Source organism: Zootoca vivipara, chromosome 6 (assembly GCF_963506605.1).
Source record: "Zootoca vivipara chromosome 6, rZooViv1.1, whole genome shotgun sequence".
Lineage (NCBI taxonomy): Eukaryota > Metazoa > Chordata > Lepidosauria > Squamata > Lacertidae > Zootoca > Zootoca vivipara.
The window spans coordinates 91370253-91395073 of NC_083281.1; the positions used below are offsets into that span (position 1 = coordinate 91370253).

Genomic DNA, 24821 nt, shown 5'->3' on the forward strand with positions numbered 1-24821 from the left:
AAATGCCACACAGCGCTCTGGCCTGGGCTTGTCAGGGGCAGCTGGTTCTTTGGGGTGAATGAGGCGCTGGCCCACTAGCCACAGGCAGCCGTCACCTGCCTGCCCATCAGGGATGGAGACAGGTGCACAGGTCAGCACAAAACAATGAACCAGCCAGTGAAGGAAATAAACCACAGCTCAAGCCTAGTGGGCTCAGCAATTCTTCCTAGGAGGTCTCGCCCCAATGAAGCAGCTGCAAGGACCAAAGGTGTCCCCCCCCTTCCCGGTGTCTACTGGGACTCCTCCTCTCCAGGGTCTTTCCCACGCAGTCTGTGTGGGATGGAACACTGGGGCAGACAAGTCACAACAGTTCCTAGAGTGTCCACTAACAGGAACTCACCTGGGGGAACACCTGACTAAGTTCCTGTTCCTCCAGATATGCAAATGAGATGGATTAGCTGGCAGACAAAAGCCCCTAGCCAGCAGCCATTCTCTCTCTTAGCCTTTTCTCCTTCAACGGGAACACATCTCCAGAGAATCTCCAGTTAGGATGGTTCTCCCTCTTGGCCTGCTGCCAAGAGAGAGACCAGATGGAGCCTCACTTTACTAAGTAGACTCCAGATGTATATACTTGTAACTTTTCTACGTAAGCCTGCCTTTCTGAGATTATGCTGTTAACTCAGGATGTCATGTGAGTAAACTCTATCTTATTTTAATACTATTGTGTATTTCTTTTAAGAGGGACAAAGGGGATTTGCCAAGAAGTATAATATTGAAGTATAATATTGAAGTATATTTGTTGTAGAGGTTCTAGCAAACCTAACGCTCACGCTTTGCTGCGCACAAAAGGGGAATGTCACTCTGCTGATATTGGAAGCTTGCTAACACAAGCTTGGATAGGATCTATCTAATAATATATCCTAATCCACATCCCTAACATTCCCACAGTCTGAAGCTGCGTCTGCATGCAACCCCCCTCTGCTCTGCCCATTTCATTTCTCTGTGTAGGGTAGGGAGACTCCTTGGATTCCTCAGCAGCCTGTCTCCACCTCCTCTACAACTCCAACTTCCACCTGGGAGTCTGAACTGTGCTCTGCCGCTGCCTCTTTCTGTTCACTAAACCCTGTTGCCTCTACTTTTTCCTCCTCCTCCCAGTCTGCTCCATCTTCTGCCTCTGACTTACTCACGGTCTGACCACCAATCCCTTGGCTCGGAGCCGTCTTCCGGTGGGGGTTCCCTGGCTGGTGCCTTCTTCCCAGAGGCAGCAGTTTCTGAAGGAGAATGCAGGGGTCGATGTTGCGTGGTGCATGCCAACATCGTGCGCGTGCTGTTGGGACGTCAGAGGAGGAGCCACTGAGGTACCTGGCTGGCCACTGTGAAAATGGGATGCTGGGTGGTGCCCATTGGCCCGACTGAATGGGCTCATGTTCTTTAAAAAGTGCAGGGTGGTATAACTTGAGGGCGGGCACTATAAGACAGGGCAGCAGCACCTACGTTCTACCTGACCCACTCTGGGTGCCCGTGCTCAAACTAAGGGTGGGTGATCAGGCCTAACTCTAGCTTGCCCCTTCTCTCTGGTCAGATCACACCCAGGAACTCAGCTCAGTCCCAGCTGGGTGGGCACAGCCTCCTCTGGCAGTGCCCACCCAGCAAGGGAATCCGACATGGACGGCTTAGCTTTCCAGGGTGCTCTGCAGTTCCTTGCTCGGCTCCTAGGATCAAAGATTCCTGCTTGGGCGAGCGCTTCATTCAGGAGCAGCTCCTGAGCTGGCTGTGGAGCAATGCTGCCCTCCCGTGGCAGGACTGCTGCACTCCACCAGCCTCCTGGCACACACTTTCTCAGCTGAAACTGGCCCAAGGGGCAGACCTGTCTGCCTGCTCAGAGGTCACTTGGGGCTGGGATATGTGGTACTTACATTTGCCAATGGCCAACCAGTGCCAAGGCAGAAGGGAAACCGAATGAGACCCTGTTTTGTTTTTTCTCTTTTAATCTTTAATATTATTACTTTCAATAGAATATTGACATAAGAAGAAGAGAAGAAGAAGAGTTTGGATTTTGATATCCCGCTTTATCACTACCCGAAGGAGTCTCAAAGCGGCTAACATTCTCCTTTCCCTTCCTCCCCCACAACAAACACTCTGTGAGGCGAGTGAGGCTGAGAAGTGTGACTAGCCCAAGGTCACCCAGCAGCTGCATGTGGAGGAGCAGGGAAGCGAACCCAGTTCCCCAGATTAGGAGTCTACCGCTCTTAACCACTACACCACACATAAGAAGAGTCTGCTGGAACAAGCCAAGGGCCTGTTCCAGACAGATCACAAGGGCACTCTGCTCTCCTTCAATGGTTTCCAGCAGAAGGACATTCAGAAGCACTTCTGCCTCCAGCCATGAAGGTAGAGGATAGTCGTCATGCCTAGTAGTCATCAATAGCCATCTCCTCTCCATGATTTTTTTCCAATCCCCTTGAAAAGTCATCTCAGTTAGTGACCATCACTGCCTCCTCTGGCAGCAGGTTCCATTAACTCTGCGCTGTGAAAATAAACATTTCCTTTTCTCTGCACTGAACCTTCCAACATTCAGCCTTACTGGATGTCCAGTTCTAGTGTTATGTGAGAGGAAGAAAAAAATATCTTCACTTTCTCCATGTCATGTTACTTCTTTCTGCCAGAGTGGTGCATGCTCTAGTTCAGGGGTCAGCAACCTAAGGCCCATGGGCTTGAAGCAGCCCACAGAGGTCATTTGACTGGCCCACGAGCCACCCCCGAACTGTGCTGCCCGATTGCGCACTGCGCTAAACCGGCACAGCGCGGTGCGGGGACTCGCGTCTGCGGGTGCCAAAAATTGTGTCTGCGCAGACACAGACACCAAAAATTGTGGGCACAAGTGCAATCCAGCCCACAGAGGGATCTCTGCGGGACCGATCCGGCCCAGGCAAGATAAACTTTGCCAACCCCTGCTCTAGTTATCTCCCGCTTGGACTACTGCAATGCGCTCTACGTGGGGCTACCTTTGAAGGTGACCTGGAAACTGCAATTAATCCAGAATACAGCAGCTAGACTGGTGACTGGGAGTGGCTGCCAGGACCATATAACACCGGTCCTAAGAGACCTACATTGGCTCCCAGTGCGTTTCTGAGCACAATCCCAAGTGTTGGTGCTGACCTTTAAAGCCCTAAACGGCCTCAGCCCAGTATACCTGAAGGAGCGTCTCCACCCCCATCCTTCGTCCCAGACACAGAGATCCAGCTCCAGGGGCCTTCTGGCGGTTCCCTCATTGCGAGAAGTGAGGTTACAAGGAACCAGGCAGAGGGCCTTCTCAGTAGTGGCGCCCACCCTGTGGAACGCCCTCCCATCAGATGTCAAGGAAATAAGCAACTACTATCTTACTTTTAAAAGACATCTGAAGGCAGCCCTTCAGTTTTTAATGTTTAATGCTGCATTGTGTTTTTAATATTCGGTTGGGAGCCGCCCAGAGTGGCTGGGGAAACCCAGCCAGATGGGCAAGGTATAAATATATTATTATTATTATTATTATTATTATTATTATTATTATTATTATTATTATACTTGCCTTATCTCTAAACTAAAAAGTCCCAAATGAGGGGACTCACGCCATCCATAACTTCACACCATCACTCCAAAATTTAACCCTCTCAGGCTCCAGGTATTTTGGTTCTGGGTGTTCATTTGAGACCCCTTCACCAAGCATATTTGGCTACCACCGATCGTGTCCGACCAGTTTTCTTTTTGGTCCTGCCACTTTCCCTGGGAAAGCTCAGTTTACTGCCAAATCTGAACAAACAGCCATTGGGTTTTCTGTGGAGTGCTACTGTTTCTGATTCAGTGGTGAGCAGCGGATATTCCCAGGGAAAGTAGCAGGACACACAGAAAAAAGGAGACCTGGAAAGTGTGGGACTGTGCCTGGAAAGAGTGGGGCAAAGGGTCAGTTTAGGTAAGCCCTAGATGAGCCCCAAAAGCTTTCTGCTTCTCCATGAAATGGTCCAATCCCCTTTTAAGGCGCCATCCAAATTGGTGGCCATCACTACTGCCAGTGGGGGGGGGGGGAATCCCAGAGTTTGTGCACTGTGAGATCACAGTTTGAATGGCAACAGAGAAGACACCCAACAACGCAAGAACATAATTTTAATCGCTCTGGTCTGCCACAAAGATTTTCCCTCGAGTCTGCTTAGTTAACGAACCATGATAATTTCCCCAAGAAATATGTCACTGTATGGGGGGGCAGATGCTTATATATGCTTCCTTTAATTTGCACTGAAATTGCCAAGTACAGTACTAGGACTCCTAGATTTTATCCAACCTACCGGTAGTTTTTTAGTTTTGATTTGGCTGCAATTGTAAATTCTCTGCCACCATCAGCGGGTGTGAGACTAGTTCTCTCCAGGTTTGTGGGACATCTTTGATGAACAAGCTCCCAACTGGGTCCCAGGGCTGGATTTAGGGTTGATGAGGCCCGAAGCTACTGAAGTTACAGGTAGGTAGCCGTGTTGGTCTGACGTAGTCGAAACAAAATAAAAAAATTCCTTCCAGCAGCACCTTAAATACCAACTAAGTTTTTATTTTGGTATGAGCTTTCGTGTGCATGCACACTTCTTAAGATACACTGAAATAGAAGTCCCCAGAGGCTTATATGTAGGGAAAGGGTGGGGAGGGGTATCACTCAGAAGGGTGGTAGAAATGGATGATTGACTGACTGATAGCTGTTGACGACTGTAAAGGTAAAGGGACCCCTGACCATTAAGTCCAGTCGTGACCGACTCTGGGGTTGCGCGCTCATCTCGTATTATTGGCCGAGGGAGCCGGCGTATAGCTTCCAGGTCATGTGGCCAGCATGACAAAGCCGCTTCTGGCAAACCAGAGCAGCACATGGAAACGCCGTTTACCTTCCCGCTGTAGCGGTTCCTATTTATCTACTTGCATTTTGACGTGCTTTCGAACTGCTAGGTTGGCAGGAGCTGGGACCAAGCAACGGGAGCTCACCCCGTCACAGGGATTCGAACCGCCGACCTTCTGATCAGCAAGCCCTAGGCTCAGTGGTTTAGCCCACAGCGCCACCTGGGTCCCTACGTTGACGACTGTAAACGGCTGCAAATGGTCTTGCATGAAAAACCAAGGGGTGAGATGGCTGAAGATCGCTTTATCATGTATAATGAGATAAGAATCCAACGTCTCTGTTCAAACAAGGTCTTTCCATGGTTTTAAGCTTGGTGATAAGTTGCAATGCAGCAACTTCTCTTTCCAGTCTGTTTCTGAAATTTTTCTGTAATAAAACAGCTACTTTGAGATCTTGTACAGAGTGTCCTGGGAGATTGAAGTGTTCTCCTACTGGTTTCTCTGTCTTGTAATTCCTGAAGGTAATGGGGCCCTTTATATATCCAGCTGTCCTTTGTCAACAACAAATTGTGGCTGTTTTTTGTGTTGAATATGTATGCTATTCTTGCCGACAAAGGTCCATATCGTTAAAGCTATGGTTTTCCCAGTAGTGATGTATGGAAGTGAGAGCTGGACCATTAAAAAGGCTGATCGCCGAAGAATTGATGCTTTTGAATTATGGTGCTGGAGGAGACTCTTGAGAGTCCCATGGACTGCAAGAAGATCAAACCTATCCATTCTGAAGGAAATCAGCCCTGAGTGCTCACTGGAAGGACAGATCGTGAAGCTGAGGCTCCAATACTTTGGCCACCTCATGAGAAGAGAAGACTCCCTGGAAAAGACCCTGATGTTGGGAAAGATTGAGGGCACTAGGAGAAGGGGACAACAGAGGACGAGAAGGGGTCCCCAAACTAAGGCCCGGGTGCCGGATGCGGCCCAATCGCCTTCTAAATCCGGCCCACTGACGGTCTGGGAGTCAGCATGTTTTTACATGAGTAGATGTGTCCTTTTATTTAAAATGCATCTCTGGGTTATTTGTGGGGCCTGTCTGGTGTTTTTACATGAGTAGAATGGGTCCTTTTATTTAAAATGCATCTCTGGGTTGTTTGTGGGGCATAGGAAATCGTTCATTTTCCCCCCAAAAATATAGTCCGGCCCCCCACAAGGTCTGAGGGACAGTGGACCAGCCCCCTGCTGAAAAAGTTTGCTGACCCCTGGACGAGATGGTTGGACAGTGTTCTTGAAGCTACGAACATGAGTTTGACCAAACTGCAGGAGGCAGGGCAAGACAGGAGTGCCTGGCGTGCTCTGGTCCATGGGGTCACAAAGAGTCGGACACGACAAAACGACTAAACAACAACAATGCATGCTATATGGTAATGTATGGACCTAAAAGGTATCTCAAGCCATTTGCACATAACAAAATATATATTCTATCAGAGTAATTGTTGAACTGAAATTCAATCAAGAAGAAGTATATTAATAGTGAAATTAGGGGCGGGCAGGCAAGAGAGTGGGGCCCTAAGCGTAATATCCGGCACTGCTGGGTCCGGCACTGCTGGGTCCAATGGTGCTGAATATTTAAGTTGCATTTCCACAAATTGCCAACAAAACATGGGGTGCTCAGTGACACCATCAAGGCTGAGCCATAGGCAGCAGGCAAAGATAAGCCAGGCAGCAGAAGTTGCACCAGGTCAACTTGGTACCCTCAAGGTATAGTAGGTGGAGATCGGCTTCTGTTGGTAATGGAATCGGAGGCCAGGGCCAAGGAGCAGGCAAAGGATACAGGGGTACCCCACAGCTCTGCAAGACCTTTGCATTCCTGGAACAGGAAGTCGTCTTTACCCATTCCTGTCCAGCAGGATCCAGTGGTCAACCGGGGTGGGAGGGGGGAGCAGAGTCACTCCAGGGCCTGAGGCTCCTTCACTGCCTCGGACTCCTGCAGACCTGCAGCTCACCACCAGGGGCACACATATCCCAAGGCTATGGGTTCGAGTCCCACTAGCTCCTGACAGCCACCTGGCCATAATCTTGAAAAGTACTTTCCATGGACAGAACTGGGATTGGAGCCCAAATTTAATATGCAATAGCTAAAGTGCGCAAGGATACAAGATGATATCATGATATATACGAAACAATAAATACAACTTTAATTAACACAATGAGAAACAATATTATGTAGAGAAGATCACACATGGGTGAAGGGAAGCAATGGGGTCGGGGGTCGGGAGGCACAGGGCAATACGTGGAAAATTGTTAAGGGTGCATAGGTGATTTAAGAGGCTAAGAACAAGGAGTTAAAAGAAGAAGAGTAACATTAAAGAGTGGAAAAACAGGGAATTTGAGAAGAATTAGGTACAAATGAAAATATGTGAGTCATGTTTTTCGCTTGTATTCTGGTTTATTTTGGATGTAAAGTCTTCTGTTGAGAGGACTGTACATAAAATAATATAAAATAATAATATTGAAAAGTATTTCCTGAATTGTTATGTTTATGGAAGAGGAAGTGGAAGTGGCAAAGATTGTCAGATGTGAGTTCAAGTTTCCAAAGTGGTTGTTACCTAGGTCAGGAGTCACCAGCATAATACAGAGGCTGGGATGTGCATGCAGAGCCCCTCCCTGGTGCCCTTGGGGCATCATCCCCCTCTTGAAATGTAGCTTTGAAGAACTATTCTACTGCAGATGTTGTGAGTTTGAAATATTAATTTTCTCATTAATCATTTAGTATTTATTGATGTTTTAAACTATGTTTTATGGGTGCTTTTTGCTTATTTGTATATCTATGTATATTGCCTTGATTTTGTTTTTTAACCAAAGTGTGAAATGTGAATGCGTAAATAAATAAACAATGACATCAGGGGATTGGGTGCTTTGAAGACCCAAAGTCGGAACTTCAAAGCACCTCGCAGGCCCTGCTAAAACCTTTGTTTTAGCCTTTGTTTTAGCAACTGTTTAAACTTGTTGAGATCAGGAAGGAGTTCACATTGAATCCTCCCAAACTGAGTAGGATTTAACCCCTGGATGGACAATCACTGAGTGCAGCCAACAAATAAATGAGCCTCACTCATCAGCTGATATCCCTGACCCATCAAAGTGACATCAGCTGACTGACAGCTTTCAGAAAATGGCCTCATGTGCCAAATTTGAGTTCCTTGGCCGATGGATCATAAGTTTCCCACCCCTCACTTCATTAGTTGCTCTCCATATTTGAAGGTCACAATATCTTCTTTAAAGCTCCAGGTGGCTTGAACCAACACAGGGGGCTTTTCTTTGAATTCCACTCTTATAGGATGATTGTTGACACGGGACGGAGCCTTTTTGTGGCAGCCCCTGTTTGTGGAATGCCAACGTGGCTGTCCTTTCCGCAGCAAGTGAAGACATACCTGCTTACTTAAAAGACTTTTTGTAGGTGTTTAATGCTTTTTAGCTTTCTCTGCTCTTTTTAGCAGTCTCTTTCAAGAGTTAGGAACCCCACAGAGATCCCCAGAAACACCACTCCAAAGGGGGAGAAAGAGAAAGAGCTACATGCTAAGCCATCAGAGTGGGAGCAGCTCAGAAGACTGAAAGAGAGACCGAGGCCTCTTGGTGGCTCAAGACGTTTCACCTCAGATCAGCTGAGCCACAAGTGGAAGGCAAGTGCAGCCAAGGAAGGGCCTGCAAAATGAAAAGCCTTATGCTTGTTTGCAGAGCAGCTATACTGTATATTATAGTCTTCACCCTTTAACATATTTCATGTAGGAAAGCCGTACTGGCGCATAATAATGCATCACATGGCACACAGCCTTCAAAATTGCACCAAGCCTGCTCTCTCCCGCTCAGTTTGGATCCACTCCCCCTTGCAATGATGATGGCCAGGATACTTCCTCTATAAACATACTTGAGCTCTGAGAGGAGGGCAGGGAGGGAGGTTGCACCCTGGCTCATCTCCCACAACAAATTAAACAAAGCGATCCTCTCATTTCCCATCCACCCCTTCCTTCATTCATTCATTCATTCATTCATTCACTCCATCCATCCTCTCCTTTCACTGTGCATTTTTCTTGTTCCTGAGGCTCAAGATCACCTGATCATATGCACTTTCTCCAAGCCCGTTTTGATCTTGCACAGGGGCATACGCTGCCGCCATCTTAGGCACGGAGTAGTCGTCCAAGCTTGGGTTGTAGGGGTATTCGTGGCCGACAGGGTCCTCAGGAGTGGCCTGCACCTTCCAGGCGTCCCCTGTGAACTCCTGGGGCTCATCGTACACCAGGTGGACCAGACCCTCTGGGTCATCATAGATGTGGTGCAGCCCCAGAGAGGCAGGTGACAGGCCCAACCCTCTGGTCCTGGCATGCAAGCCCGCTGCCCCCGGTGGCTCCTCGGTGCTAGGCAGGGGGAAACAGCTGCCACCTGAGCTTCCCAAGGACTTGGATATGGCATCAAATGGCTCCGCATACTCAGACATTGATTCCTGCTGGGGTTCTCGCCTGGGATGGGCATCAGACCCCTCCATGTAGGGGCAGTTGGTGCTGGAGAGGGGGCAGCTGGCCGTGGGCTTGACTAACCTGCCCTTCGCTGGCCTTCCTTGCCAGGTGGACTCGAAGGAGAGGGATTTGGTTCCCGCAGCACGGAACGACTGCCCTTCCATCACCACTGTGGCTTTCCCCCCCTGGGCACCTTCGTCAGGCTTGGCTGGACTGGCGGCCCCGGCCAGAAGGGCGGCACCTGAAGACGAACTGGTGGAGTTCCTCTGAGCGTTGATGGCGCCTTCAATGACCTGGATGATCTCGCTGCCCTGCTTGGTGGCAAATTCAAAGCTGCCTTCGCCAGAGGCACATCTCCGCCCAGCTTCAAAGGAGAAGATGGCCTAGGAAACACAAGGTATCCTGGGGTCAGTCTGTAAGGAGGGACAAGGGGACCAGCAGCTCGAAATGCTCCTCTCTGCTGGGCAAAGTCAGGTGAGATTTAGGCCCATCAAGGTGAGCAGAGAGTCAATGGGGCCAGGAGGCTGGGAGCTCCCATAACAATTCTCCATCTTCTAAGAACATAGGAAGAGCCTGCTGGATCAGGCCAGTGACCCATCTAGTCCAACATCCCCTTCTCAAGTTGGTCAACCAGATGCCTCTATTGGGAAACCAGCAAGCAGGATTTGAGCCCAGGACCACTCTCCCCACCCTGTCGCTTCTGGCAACTAGTATTCATCAGCATTGCTGCCTCCAATTGTGGAGGCAGAACAGAGCCACCATGGCTGGTAGCCGTCGATAGCCCTCTCCTCCATGAATTTATCCAATTCCTCTTTAAAAGCTATCCAAGTTTGTGGCCCTCACTGCCTCCCGTGGGACTTAGAATGCTCCTCTCTGCTAGGCAAAGCCACGAGAGCCTTAGGACCGCCAAGGTTGGGTGGCAGATATTAGGTAGGACCAGGAAACTGTCAGATAGGAATTCCCATCACAGCCCTCCATCTTCACATCTGGTTCAGCCCCAAGACATCACCCTAGAGAACTCAAACATAGAATTGCAGAGCTGGAAGGGGTCCAACGGGTTATCTAATCCAAACCCCTGCAATGTAAGACTCACTTCCTTCCCAGGGATTTGGGAAGAGAAGGACTCAGGGCATCCTGCAGGGGGCAGAGTGGAGGGGGGCGGGAAAGCCCCACCCAGCTGACACAAAACCTTCCGCCAAAGACAGGAAATGCAAAATCATGATTCCCCCACTACCACCCATTTCTCAGGCTTGGCTCCCATCTCAGCTGCCTCCTCCGCTTCCCCAGGGGCGTAACATCTCCTACTGCTGCCCGAGGCAGGAGCACACTGTCAGTGGAAAAGCAGGTGAGCAGGACAAACCCCCCCCCCAATCAGCCAGGAAGGAGTGGCAAGGAGGCAGGCAGCGGAAACACATCTGGAAAGGAGGCACATCTGGGAGGCATGTTCAGTGGAAAGGAGGCAGTACCAGGCCACGGGCAACTTCCTATCCACACCACCCGGTCTGCTTAGGAACAGCAGCTCTCTGGCACTGCACACGTGAAATGTGTCGTGCCGGAGACAAACACCGTCACAGCCATTACCTTGTCATGACCGAATCTCCGCAGGAACTTGTACGGCCAGCTGTAGATCACTTCCCCCGCTTGCATGTCACGCAGCTCCAAGGCATCCGCGTTGGCGCACAGAAGGAACATGCCCCAGACCTGACAGCGCTCAGAGGCCTCTGTTGCCCTCACAGCCACGGGAAACTGCCTCTCGGCGGCTGGAAGGAAACATAAGAGCCTAAGAAGATCCTGGCTGCAGTATCAGGCCAATGGCCCATCTAGTCCAGCATCCTGTTCTTACAGTGGCCAACCAGATGCCCTAATGGGACACATGCAAGCAGGAGCTGAGGGCAAGAGCCCTCTCCATCCGCCTGCCCCCCCCCCAGTTTCCAGCAACTGGTATTCAGAAGCACTACTGCCTCGGACAAGGGAGGCAGGCATAGCCTTCGTGGCAAGTGGCCCCCCATTCTTTTCCTGTGGCAGCACCCACACTTTGGAACTCCCTGCCTATTGACATGGGGCGGGTGCCTTCTCTGTGCTCCTTTTGGCGCCTGCTAAAAGACATTTTTGTTTAGAGAAGCCTGCTCAGACATGTAGAATTCTGCTGTATGTGTTAGTTAACTGCTGAGTTTATCTTCTGAATGTTTTAAAGAGGGTTTGTTTGTTTGTTTGTTTGTTTGTTTTTGTTTGTTTGTTCCCTTTGCAAACCTGCTTTGTAAAGTTTTCTCTATCTTTTTTACAATCGAGCAGGGCATAAATTTAATGAAATTCCGTGTCATCACAGGCTTCTGTCCAATGTCCTGCCCCCAGCCCACTTTCTCAGGTGCAGGTTCCCCCCCAAGGACACTGAAGTTGTTGTAAACAAAATCTGCCCTTACTCCCTTATGGGGGTCTTTATTAAAGCTGATGCAACAGGGTGCTCCCCCCACACGCAGGAGAGAGGAGGAGGACCCAGAACAAAGGTGTGCCTGCCCTTATATGGACTTTTGGAATTGCCCACCCTCAAACTCCAGACCACCCCCAGAAACATCATGCATACATCACAGAAGGGGGCGGTCTAAAACAGAATCCTGAGTGTGCTGTTTATCTCCTGTTTGGCAGGTTGTTGTTGCTGTTGTTTAGTCATGTCCGACTCTTCATGACCCCATGGACCTCAGTCTTTCCCAACATCAGGGTCTTTTCCAGGGAGTCTTCTCTTCTCATGAGGTGGCCAAAGTATTGGAGCCTCAGCTTCAGGATCTGTCCTTCCAGGGAGCACTCAGGGCTGATTTCCTTCAGAATGGATAGGTTTGATCTTCTTGCAGTCCATGGGACTCTCAAGAGTCTCCTCCAGCACCATAATTCTGGCAGGTTACCTGCTTGCATTATCTAGGTTTTGGCCACTCTTTTGTTATTATAACTACCGTGTTTCCCCGAAAATAAGACACTGTATTGTATTTATTTTTCCTCAAGAAGACACACTATGGCTTATTTTCACGGAATGTCTTAATTTTTTTATTACGCATCCAGCCTCGCCTCTTCCTTGGCGCCCTCCAGAACTGCGCCTATCACTATGTCTTATTTTCGGGAAAAGAGGGTACCTAATTCCTGAATCCAGGACACAGGTCACAGGCTCACCCTATTCACACCTTAAATGTGCCCTTAAGTCAGGATTTGTGAGCACAGAGACAATGGGGAGGTTTTTTCAGTTCTTCCCTCCTTGCAGAGAAACATTTGGTCAGTTTGGGAGAGTCAAAATGGTTTCAGGACTGTCTTCCTGTACTGTTTCAGACATGTGGTTTATGTATTTATGTACATGTTTGCCTTGTACATTTGATTTACAGTGGTACCTCGGTTTATGAACACAATTGGTTCCGGAAGTCTGTTCATAAACTGAAGCGTTAATAAACTGAAGCGAACTTTCCCATTGAAAGTAATGGAAAGTGAATTAATCCATTCCAGATGGCTCCGCGGCGTTCGTAAACCAAAAATTCGTAAACCGAGGTGTTCACAAACTGAGGTTCCACTGTATATATTTGAGACCTTAAATTCTTATAACAAGGACAAGTGGTGGGAGGGAGGAGGGCAGGAAATGGAGAAGGGGAGATAAGTGCCTGGGGAGCAGCAAGAAGCAGTATCGGTGTGAGCCCTGCACAGCCCGCAAAACCACTGTCAGGAAGAGGACAAGCGAGAGCTACGGCAGAGGCAGATTTTCCATGACGACGACGCCTCGGCCAGAGTGAGCACTTTGCATGCCTGTTCTTGGAAGACAGGCTCCACTGTGGGGCATGCTGTATGCATGCCTAGCCCCCACCTTTGAGCACAGAGCCCCAAGGAGAACAGAACATCGCTTTGGTTCAAATGCTGGAGCTGTAAAAGTAGTGTTGGGCAGCTGGAGATGGAGAGCTGGTCCTTTCGGTCTTTCCCCCGACACAGAAGCATAGAATTGTAGAAGTGGAAAGGACACCCCCCCAAGGGGCATGTAAAGGTAAAGGGACCCCTGACCATTAGGTCCAGTCGTGACCGACTCTGGGGTTGCGCGCTCATCTCGCATTATTGACCGAGGGAGCCGGCGTATAGCTTCTGGGTCATGTGGCCAGCATGACAAAGCTGCTTCTGGCAAACCAGAGGGATTCGAACCGCCGACCTTCTGATCAGCAAGCCCTAGGCTCAGTGGGTTAACCACAGCACCACCTGAAAGGGCCATGTAGTCCAACATGCTCTCAGTTTGGCTGCTTGCAAGCATCATCTCTCGATGGTGGCAGGCCCTTCCTCTTTGCTCCCTGCCCAACTCGGGTGTCTCCTGTTCTCTCCTCTCCTACCTTTGCAGGTGGTGCTGTACAGGGAATTCTCTGCCATGGAGAAAGCAGGGGGAGATGTGGCCTTGCCCTTCAGGAACTCCTTCTCCAGCATCACTTTCCAGTCTTCAGTGCTTCTCTAAAACCCAAAGAGAACATATTGTTACCAGAAAACAGCGGGGGTGTGGCTTCTACAGCCCAGCTCCCCATTAAGGGACTCAAGAGTCCCCCAAGTTCCTTATCGGTCAGAGAAGCATCAGCTGAGGCAGGATCCTGTGAAAGCAAGGCAGATCTTTATTTTCCTCTTGCAACAAAAGTCTCCTGCCCACCTCAGGTAGGAGGCGAGGACCCTGAACAAAGGTGTGAAAGAACTTTTAAAGGCATCAGAAATTCCCCAGCCCCTTAGCCAAGGACCACCCAAAAGCGTCATACACAGGTCACAGAAAGAGGCAGTCTACCACAGAAATTTAAGAGACTGGCTTATCTCCTATCTGTCAAGACATCTGATGATGTTTTTTTGCTGATGGCCCAATCTTGATCAGTCTGGACCATCCTTTTGAAATGGTAAATATCCCGAATCCTTTCACAAATTCACACCTATTGATACAAAGGAGATGCTCTAGCTGGCAACTAGTCTGCTCAGCTTAACAGATACTTGCCATGCCAGTTTTGCAGGGGGGCAAGCCCCTTCATTCCAAACCCTTTGTTTATTTACATGATTTACAAGTGAAAATTGAATTATGGTGCTGGAGGAGACTCTTGAGAGTCCCATGGACTGCTAGAAGATCAAACCTATCCATTCTTAAGGAAATCAGCCCTGAGTGCTCCCTGGAAGGACAGATCCTGAAGCTGAGGCTACAATACTTTGGCCACCTCATGAGAAGAGAAGAATCCTTGGAAAAGACCCTGATGTTGGGAAAGATTGAGGGCACTAGGAGAAGGGGACGACAGAGGACAAGATGGTTGGACAGTGTTCTCGAAGCTACGAACATGAGTTTGACCAAACTGTGGGAGGCAGTGCAAGACAGGAGGGCTTGGCATGCTCTGGTCCATGGGGTCACGAAGAGTCGGACACGACTAAACGACTAAACAACAACAACAAGTGAAAAACAACTACCCAGTATCTGGAAAGGCATTTCCCCCAAGATACTTCCTGCAGGGACCCAGGTGGCAGGGACCAGGTGGCACTGTGGGTTAAACCACTGAGCCTAGGGCTTGCTGATCAGAAGGTCGGTGGTTCAAATCCCTGTGACGGGGTGAGCTCCCGTTGCTTGGCCCCAGCTCCTGCCAACCTAGCAGTTCGAAAGCATGTCAAAATGCAAGTAGATAAATAGGAACCGCTACAGCGGGAAGGTAAACGACGTTTCCATGTGCTGCTCTGGTTTTCCAGAAACGGCTTTGTCATGCTGGCCACATGACCTGGAAGCTATACGCCGGCTCCCTCGGCCAATAATGCGAGATGAGCACGGAACCCCAGAGTCGGTCACGACTGGACCTTATTATAAGAATTCTAACGTCTCAAATATAAAACAAATATTCTTAAATGCACACATATCTAAATATATGAACTATGTGTCTGAAATAATATGGGAGAGCAATCCTGAAGCCATTTTGATCCTCCCAATGACCTCAAATATTCCTCTGCGGTAAGGGAGGCAAATGGGGAAAGCCTTCCCATTATCTTTTTGCTTGCAAATCCTGTCTTTAGGGCGTATTTGTGTATGAATAGGGTGAGCCTGTAACCTGGACTCAGGAACTAAAGTATTCACCATCACAAAAGAATGCCCAGGCTGCCCATGTAAAGCAATCAGTGACCATTTTCAGGTATCCTGCCAGACAGGATTTCAGCCGTAGACCGCCTCCTTCTGTGATGTATGTCTGATGTTTGGGGGGGAGTGGTCTTGGGCTTCAGGATGGGCAATTTCAAAAGTCTATGCAGTGGTACCTCGGGTTAAGAACTTAATCCGTTCTGGAGGTCCGTTCTTAACCTGAAACTGTTCTTAACCTGAGGTACCACTTTAGCTAATGGGGCCTCCTGCTGCTGCTGTGCCACCGCCGCACGATTTCAGTTCTCACCCTGAAGCAAAGTTCTTAACCCGAGTCACTATTTCTGGGTTAGCGGAGTCTGTAACCTGAAGCATCTGTAACCTGAGGTACCACTGTATAAGGGCTTGGGCACCATTGTTCAGGGTTCTCCTCCCTCCTGCGTGTGATGAGTGGGGACCCTGTTGCAACAGTTTCATAAAGAACAAGCCGCTTTGCTTCTCAATATACTCTGGTTGGCCTCTGTTATTTTCTCCTACCAATAGGGCTCTATGGATAGGGCTCTTGGATACCCCATAAGGGAAATGGAGCAGTTTTTTTTTTCTTTTAACAATAGCCTCCTCCGTAAATTTGTCTAATCCTCTGTTAAAGCCATATCTGTTTGGGGGTCATCATCCCTGCCTCCTGCGAAGGCGAGTTCCACAGTTTAACTACCGTGTTTCTCCTAAAATAAGACACCGTCTTATATTTATTTTACTCAAGAAAACAAGCCTATGGCTTATTTGGGGGGGGTGTCTTTTTATATTATTATTACCGGTAAGTACTGTATGGTTCTGGGTGCCTGCCTCCTCCTGCCGCGGCCGGCGTTGCTGCTGTTGTGTCCCACTGGCTCGGGGCGTGTGGCGCTGCCGGGCACTGACTCGGCAGGCCTCCTCCTCCTGCCAGCTCCCGGAGGCTCGGGGTGCTCCAGCAGGCATCCTTCTCCTGCTGCGTAGAGCCCCAAGCCAGCGGGACCCAGCTGAAGCACCGACAAAGCGCACAGCAGCGCCGCACAGAGCGCCCCGAGCTGCAGCAGCAGGAGGATTCAAAGTGCTACAGAGCACTGCTGGGTCCTGCTGGCTCGGGGCACTCCGCATGGCGCTGCTGGGCGCTTTGTCGGCGCTTCAGCGGGGTGCACTGCTGGGTCCCGCTGGCTCGGGGCTCCACGCAGCGCGCGCTGCGGCTCTTACTGGGTCCCGCCGGGTCGGGGCGCGGTGCGCACTGCTGGGCGTTTTGGAGGGGCAGCAGCATCCGGTTCCGGGCGCTGACAGGCATCTTCCTCTTCCATGGCACCAACCAGACCTGCTCCCACAACTACGGCTTATTTTGGGGGTATGTCTTATATTTTGTCAACGCATGAAAATCCTGCCATGGCCTATTTTATAGGTACGTCTTATTTTATGAGAAACACGGTATATGTGAAGGATTTTCATTTAATCAGTCTTCTGACAGACCATGGGCCAGTGAAAGGCAGTTTCTAAACTGCTACACACACTGGATGAGGAGGTGCAGCTTTCCACACCTCTCTCTGCATGAGACATGACCACTGTCTGTACTACTGGGTGCCATTTTCCTCACGGTGAAAGCATGCTTGCACAGCTCCAGGATCCAGGCCTCCGCCTCCGCCCTCTCGGCAGCCAGCAGGTAGCATTTCTCGGTGGTCTCCAGGAAGAAAGGCACTGTCTCCTTGGGGCTGCCGGTCTCTCCGCCTGCCTCAGCCACCTGCACACAGTCCTCCAGCTTGATGAGGCGTCTGCTGCTCTCCCCTTTCTTGGCTTTCTCCGCCGACTCCAGGAGCTCAAGGCGGGCTGGGGCACAGGCGCTTTCCCTGTACAGGACAGCCCAGAACTTCCGCCATTTCTGAGGGGGAGAAAAAACACAAGCGAAGGTTTGTTTCTTTAGTCATTAAAAAAAAACAACCTTTGTATACTGCTATATCATAAAAGTGTGTCAGAGCAGTTTGCAGCAATTAAGAGCGTTTGTTTGTTTGTTTGTTTGTTTGAATTGAATTTATATACCGTCCTATACCCAGAGGTCTCAGGGTATAATCTCACAGAATAATCTCAAGGCAGTTCACAGAATAAATATAAAGACCTCAGAATTCAGTGACATGTTTAATAACAACACTTATCATTAATAGTAAAGTTTAAAAAATTCATTTTATAATGTATATCAGGCATGCCCAACATGTCAATCGCAATCGACTGGTCGATCGCTGGTGTGTCTTTGGTCAATCGCGGTATCACCTTTGTCAAACACCACCCCCACCCCCCGTAAAGTCTCCCCTAAAAAAAAGCTCAACAACTCTGGTCAATCCAAATCACAGCTGGTTTTTTTATACTGTGAGTAGATTGCAGTTTATTGGGAGTTGAACGTGCCTCGTGTATATAAAACACAGAAAAACAAGGTGAAAAGCAAAACAGTAAAATAGAATGACTACAATCCACGACTATCAAGCGTATCCAATTGTCAAGCCACGTTTGCCAGGCTTTGACGAGAGTCGTCTTGAAAACGATGGTTCTGCTGTATATGACATAGACAGAAGAATGCCTGAAGCATATACCAGCACTTCTAATTGAGCCTTGAAACAAATATTGTAGATAGCCATTGCCATTAGCACGAGGTCAGGGCCAGCCCAAGCTCTTTTGCTGCCTGAGGCAAAGGACAAGATGGCAGTGCCTCATTTCAGGTAATGGACCTGCCTCTACTGAGAGGGAATGGTCAGGGGACAGGTGCCACCCCCCAGCATCTGCCAGCAGAAGAAGCATCTGCCTCACTTTGCCTAATGGTAGGGCCGGCCCTGCATAAGATCCATGCGATGAGCTGCTCTCACTGTGCACCAGTCACCATCCTGCATTTTCTGAGCCGTCTTCTAAAAGCAGCCCCAGGGGAATGCAATCATCCACCCAGGTAGGCCCTGGGAAGTTGCAGACATGCCTTAATACCCAGTCCGTTTCTTAGTGAAACAAGAATATTGAGGGGTCCCTTCAAGGGGTTCAGCTTCTTAAGGAAGATTGGACCTTCGGAGAGAGTGTACCTTTTAAAGCTCAAACTGGTTGGGAAATGAACAGAGACCAGACCAGGATGTACAAAAGCAAAGCCGCTATAAGCCTGATCTTTATTAACTGTTGCAACAGGATGCTCACTGCCACACGCAGAAGGCAGGAAGGACCCAGGACAAAGGTGTACAAGCCCTGGAGCCCACCCTGGAGCCCAAGACCACCCCTCCATACATCATACATACATCAGAGAAGGGGCAGACTACAACAGAAATCTGAGTGCATTGTTTTTATCCTGTCTGCCAGGTTACCTGATTGGATTACCTGGGCATCCTGGCCACTCTTTTGTTATGATAACTATCCAGGTCACAGGCCACAGGCTCACCCTATTCATATCTTAAGTGTGTCCTTGAGACAGGATTTGTGAGCAAAGAGACAATGGGGAGGCTCCCCATTTCCTTCGACCTTGCAGAGAAATATTTGAGGTCATTTGGGGAGAGAGAAAATGGTTTCAGGACTTTTTTCTGTGGGGCTTCAGACACATGGTTTATACATTTTGTTTTATATACAGTGGTACCTCTACTTACGAATGTTTCTACTTATGAATGGAGCTCCGTCCGCCATCTTGGATGCAGTTTAGATAGGATTTTTTCTACTTACGAATTTTTAGATAGGGTTGCTTCGACTTACGAATTTTTTCTCCCAATGCATTCCTATGGGATTCGACTTACAATTTTTTTCGACTTACAAATGTGTGTTCGGAACACACATCGTAAGTAGAGGTACCACTGTATATATATGACTTTAAATTCTTATAACAATAGCAAGGGTGAAAAAGAGCAAATGTGAAAGTTCATGGGGAGGAGGAAACTGGGGTGTCTCTGTGTGCATGTTTTTCAGCCCTGTGTTCAGCTCCTGCCTATGGAAAAGCTGGGCTCTATCCAGCCTGATCCTTCAAAAACTCAGGGTGCAGGGTGCACATTGAAGAAATTTGCCTGCTTTCTTTCTCTTCATTAAGAGTATTTTTTATCTGCCCTTTATCAAGAAATTCCCTGGGTGAGTTACAAAAATTTATACGTTCGGAGGCAAACTGAGGCCAAATTTCAGAGGGAGCTCAGCAATTTTTAAAGGGTTTTAAAAGGATGGGAGAGGCAAGAGGTCTGGAGCCTGGTAGAAGTGATCCCTGAGCTTCTAGCCCATGGGTAGGCAAACTAAGGCCCAGGGGCCGGATCCAGCCCAATCGCCTTCTAAATCTGGCCCGCGGACGGTCCGGGAATCAGCATGTTTTTACATGAGTAGAATGTGTGCTTTTATTTAAAATGCATCTCTGGGTTATTTGTGGGGCATAGGAATTCGTTCATTCCCCCCCAAAAAAATATATATTCCGGCCCCCCATAAAGTCTGAGGGACAGTGGACCGGCCCCCTGCTGAAAAAGTTTGCTGACCCCTGCCTAAAGCAAAAGGAGGCTCGAGGCTGGAGAAGGACTAGCCAGTCTTTTTTCTTTTTCTTTTTTGCTAAATTATATTAATTTATTAACAACAAGAAGAAGTGCAAGCATAAGAAAAACAAAAAAAGAAATCAGATATGTAAACCATAAAGCGTCACAGCCTGTAAGGACAAAAATACACAGATCCAGCAGAGCACCAAAGGAATAATAAAATATTAACTCATACAAAGGTCCCATTTACAAATCATAAATATGTATAAATATAAAAGCATTCCCCACTTGCGACTTCCATCCTTATTGAGAAGAAAGGTTCTAGTCTTAAATGTCTGAGCCATACATTTGCATAGACTGGTGGCAGTGCCGGAGTTACGTATACTGTACTGGTAAGCTAAAAAAGCTATAGCCCCCTGTCAGGGGGACTCCCTACAGGGAGCGGTAGCAGCGGGTCAGGGGGGGGAGGAATGAGGAGGGAAGCGGAATGGAGGGAAGGCTCAGTGAGGTATCAGAGCCCCTGCACCACCCTAGCCCACAGCTGGAGGAGGGAGCGCCGCCGCTTCCGGTGCCCGAATTGAGACACGCACCTAAACGCAGGGTGAGAGGGCGGCATTTCGGGGTGCCCGAGCTATTATGCTGGCCCCAGAGCAGAGGGGCGCCATTGCCGGATTCTGCGAGTGACTAGGAGGTCATGTTTTCTGCTATCTGCACTGTAAATAATATGCACAATAAAACCTTAAAAGACAGAACGGACTGGAGCGTCTTTACTCGGGAGTAGCCACAACAATCCTCTGACACACACACCCCCAAAAAAGGGGAAAAAACTTGGATGTACATTTCCAAAATATAAGATAAAAAACAAAATAAAACCAATATATAGCAACAGTTAGCGTAGTGTGGCTGCTGACCTTGAGCCAGACATCTTGGAGAGTGAAGTCAAATGGGCCTTAGAAAGCACTGCTAATAACAAGGCCAGTGGAAGTGATGATATTCCAGCTGAACTATTTAAAACTTTAAAAGATGATGCTGTTAAGGTGCTACACCCAATATGCCAGCAAGTATGGAAAACTCAGCAATGGCCAGAGGATTGGAGAAGATCAGTCTACATCCCAATTCCAAAGAAGGGCAGTGCCAAAGAATGCTCCAACTACCGCACAATTGCGCTCATTTCACACGCTAGCAAGGTTATGCTTAAAATTCTACAAGGCAGGCTTAGGCAGTATGTGGACCGAGAACTCCCAGAAGTGCAAGCTGGATTTCGAAAGGGCAGAGGAACCAGAGACCAAATAGCAAACATGCGCTGGATTATGGAGAAAGCTAGAGAGTTCCAGAAAAACGTCTACTTCTGCTTCATTGACTATGCAAAAGCCTTTGACTGTGTCGACCACAGCAAACTATGGCAAGTTCTTAAAGAAATGGGAGTGCCTGATCACCTCATCTGTCTCCTGAGAAATCTCTATGTGGGACAAGAAGCTACAGTTAGAACTGGATATGGAACAACTGATTGGTTCAAAATTGGGAAAGGAGTACGACAAGGTTGTATATTGTCTCCCTGCTTATTTAACTTATATGCAGAATTCATCATGCGAAAGGCTGGACTAGATGAATCCCAAGCCGGAATTAAGATTGCCGGAAGAAATATCAACAACCTCAGATATGCAGATGACACAACCTTGATGGCAGAAAGCGAGGAGGAATTAAAGAACCTTTTAATGAGGGTGAAAGAGGAGAGCGCAAAATATGGTCTGAAGCTCAACATCAAAAAAACCAAGATCATGGCCACTGGTCCCATCACCTCCTGGCAAATGGAAGGGGAAGAAATGGAGGCAGTGAGAGATTTTACTTTCTTGGGCTCCTTGATCACTGCAGATGGTGACAGCAGTCACGAAATTAAAAGACGCCTGCTTCTTGGGAGAAAAGCAATGACAAACCTAGACAGCATCTTAAAAAGCAGAGACATCACCTTGCCGACAAAGGTCTGTATAGTTAAAGCTATGGTTTTCCCAGTAGTGATGTATGGAAGTGAGAGCTGGACCATAAAGAAGGCTGATCGCCGAAGAATTGATGCTTTTGAATTATGGTGCTGGAGGAGACTCTTGAGAGTCTCATGGACTGCAAGAAGATCAAACCTATCCATTCTTAAGGAAATCAGCCCTGAGTGCTCCCTGGAAGGACAGATCGTGAAGCTGAGGCTCCAATACTTTGGCCACCTCATGAGAAGAGAAGAATCCTTGGAAAAGACCCTGATGTTGGGAAAGATTGAGGGCACTAGGAGAAGGGGACGACAGAGGACGAGATGGTTGGACAGTGTTCTCGAAGCTACGAACATGAGTTTGACCAAACTGCGGGAGGCAGTGCAAGACAGGAGTGCCTGGCGTGCTATGGTCCATGGGGTCACGAAGAGTCGGACACGACTAAACGACTAAACAACAACAACATAGCAACAGTGTTTTGTGTTGCGTAGGCTCCTATGATGTAAGTAATGGGCCCTGTCTGCTAGCCTGCTCCCTAAAATATCACTGGTTTGCTCATTTCTATATCAATTACTTTGATAAAATACATATTTTGTTATATGCAAATGGCTTTAGATACCTATTAGGTCCATAAATTACCATATAGCATATATTCAACACACAAAAACGGTGACAATTCGGTGTTGACAAAGGACAGCTGGACATATAAAAGGCCCCATTACCGGCCCTGACTGGTGGCAATGAGTGACCACAACTCTAAGAATTGGCATAAGAAATGAAATAATGCTGTGTGTGTGTGTGTGAAACTCGGAAAATTAGAATACAGTATCGTCGAAAAGTGCATTTATTTCAGTATTGCAACTTTTTATTTTTTATTTTTACAAATGCTTTCTTTTGGAAATTCCACAGTAATAAAACAAATAGTTACACTAATACAAAGATAAACATCGCTATTACATTTCATTCATGACATTCCATTTATAATTGACCCGCCTAACGACAAATAATTGCAATTACAACAAATAAAGGCTTTGCATGTCATACATCTATCTCATATATTGGTTTCACCTTTTAAGTTGCGTTACTGAAATAAATGCACTTTTCAACGCTATTCTAATTTTCCAAGTTTCACCTGTATATTCACACTCTGCCCTTTAGATACTTTTAGTTTAGGACATATCTGTTCAAGAAGGGCAATTTGCCAAACCCTTGAACACCACCAATCCAAATTCTTAAGATGAAAGGCCTTATAGAGTTTGGCAATTCAGCCCTGAGTTAGGAGAGATGAGAAATCAACTCTTTGCTTTTCAAATCCTGTTCGGTTTCCATAGACAGGTGCAAAAGAGCCAGGTGCAAAGATGGAACAATAATTTGCTTGGGTATCAAAGAGATCTTAGCGAACACCTTGTTCTAACATTCAGTGAGGAGTAAGCCAGTGTTACCTTCCCAAAGGTCTGGTGCTGGAGCAGGTAGAGCAAGCCTTTCTTCACCACTGTCTCTTCCATGGTCAAGGAGGAGCAGCGGCGGCAGCAGCAGGTGGGGACACACAACTTCTCTTTGGCCCCACTCCTGGCCTCTCTGTGGGTGCGCTGCACACTCAGCACTGCTCAGCAAGGCTCCGTTTTCCTTCCTCTACCACCCTTTTTCTCTCTCTTTCTCAAAAGCGTTTTCACATGTCAGCTTCCTGTGGTTGCGGTCTCACTAAGAAGGGCAGACGCTGAAGACACAGATCACTGTGCCATATGCACACAGAGAAAAGTATTTCTCCCTCTTGCTCAGCAGTAGAACTCCTGGACATCCAATGAAGCTGAAGGATGGAAAATGGAAGGTAGTACAGTGGTACCTCGGTTTACAAACACAATTGGTTCCGGAAGTCTGTACTTAACCTGAAGCGTACTTAACCTGAAGTGAACTTTCCCATTGAAAGTAATGGAAAGTGGATTAATCCGTTCCAGACAGGTCCGCGGAGTACTTAAACTGAAAATACTCAAACCAAGGCTTACTTAAACCGAGGTATGATTGCACGTCTTCATGCAGTGCATAAACTATGGCGCTTACACCCACAGGAGGCAGTGGTGGCTTCCAACTTGAACAGCTTTGAAAGAGGATGAGGCAGATTCATGGAGGAGAGACCTATGGACTAGCCATGACAACTGTGCTCTGTGTCTACAGTTGGAGGCAACTATGCTTTTGAAGGCCAGTTGCTGCAAACCACAGGAAGGGAGATAGTTCTCGTGCTCGAATCCTGCTTGCTGGTTTTCCACAGGCACCTAGTTGTTCACTGCGAGAACAGGATGCTGGACAAGATGGGCCATTAGCCTGATCCAGCTGGCTCTTCTGATGTCCTTACGGTAGCCCTCTAAGAGACAGGAGGCTAGGTTGGAGGACCCATGGGATCTCCCTTCCAGCTGTACAATTCGACAATTCTATGACACACATACTCACGGCTCCTCCTCTCTCTACAGCGCCAAGGGATTCTGGCCGACTCCACAGCCAACACTGATCTCAGTACCCAGAAAAAATTCACACAGGAGTATTTCAGTTGACACACAAGAGCCCTGCAGCTGCATCAGATCCAAGATTTCCTTTTTCCCACAATGGGAATCCCACCAGTGGGTCCTAAGCACAAGATTCCTCTCTGGCAGTTGCTCCAAAGCGACTGGTATGCAGGGGCAGATTGTCCCAAGCAGGCATCCCCAAACTTCGGCCCTCCAGATGTTTTGGACTACAGTTCCCATCTCCCCTGACCACTGGTCCTGTTAGCTAGGGATCATGGGAGTTGTAGGCCAAAACATCTGGAGGGCCGCAGTTTGGGGATGCCTGATCTAGATGCTATACTCCTATTGATGCAGCCCAGAATTGCATTGGCTTTTTTAGCTGCTACATCACACTGTTGACTCATGTCAAGTTTGTGGTCTACCAAGACTCCTAGATCCTTTTCCTAGATCCATTGATG

The 24821-nt window shown here is 48.2% G+C and overlaps 1 protein-coding gene across 1 annotated transcript; it reads right to left on the reverse strand.

Moving 5' to 3' along the window:
• Nucleotides 1–6942: 6942 nt before the first annotated feature.
• On the reverse strand, nt 6943–23554 carry DOK2 (docking protein 2). The gene is made up of 5 exons (XM_060276485.1): nt 23308–23554; nt 16943–17311; nt 13673–13787; nt 10911–11089; nt 6943–9712 (listed from the first exon to the last, which is right to left on the reverse strand). Exons 1-5 carry the CDS (start codon nt 23368–23370, stop codon nt 8891–8893), a joined length of 1548 nt encoding a protein of 515 aa, XP_060132468.1. The 5' UTR covers nt 23371–23554; the 3' UTR covers nt 6943–8890.
• Nucleotides 23555–24821: the final 1267 nt, after the last annotated feature.

What these genes read in the sequence shown, in the direction of transcription:
- DOK2 (XM_060276485.1), bottom strand. Translation starts at nt 23,370, where the DNA reads ATGGAAGAGACAGTGGTGAAGAAAGGCTTGCTCTACCTGCTCCAGCAC. An exon ending in AGCACCAGACCTTTGGGAAG is followed by an intron (nt 17,312 to 23,307) that starts GTAACACTGGCT and finishes TCTCCCCCTCAG; the next exon opens with AAATGGCGGAAGTTCTGGGC. An exon ending in TGCACCTCCTCATCCAGTGT is followed by an intron (nt 13,788 to 16,942) that starts GTGTAGCAGTTT and finishes TTTGGGTTTTAG; the next exon opens with AGAAGCACTGAAGACTGGAA.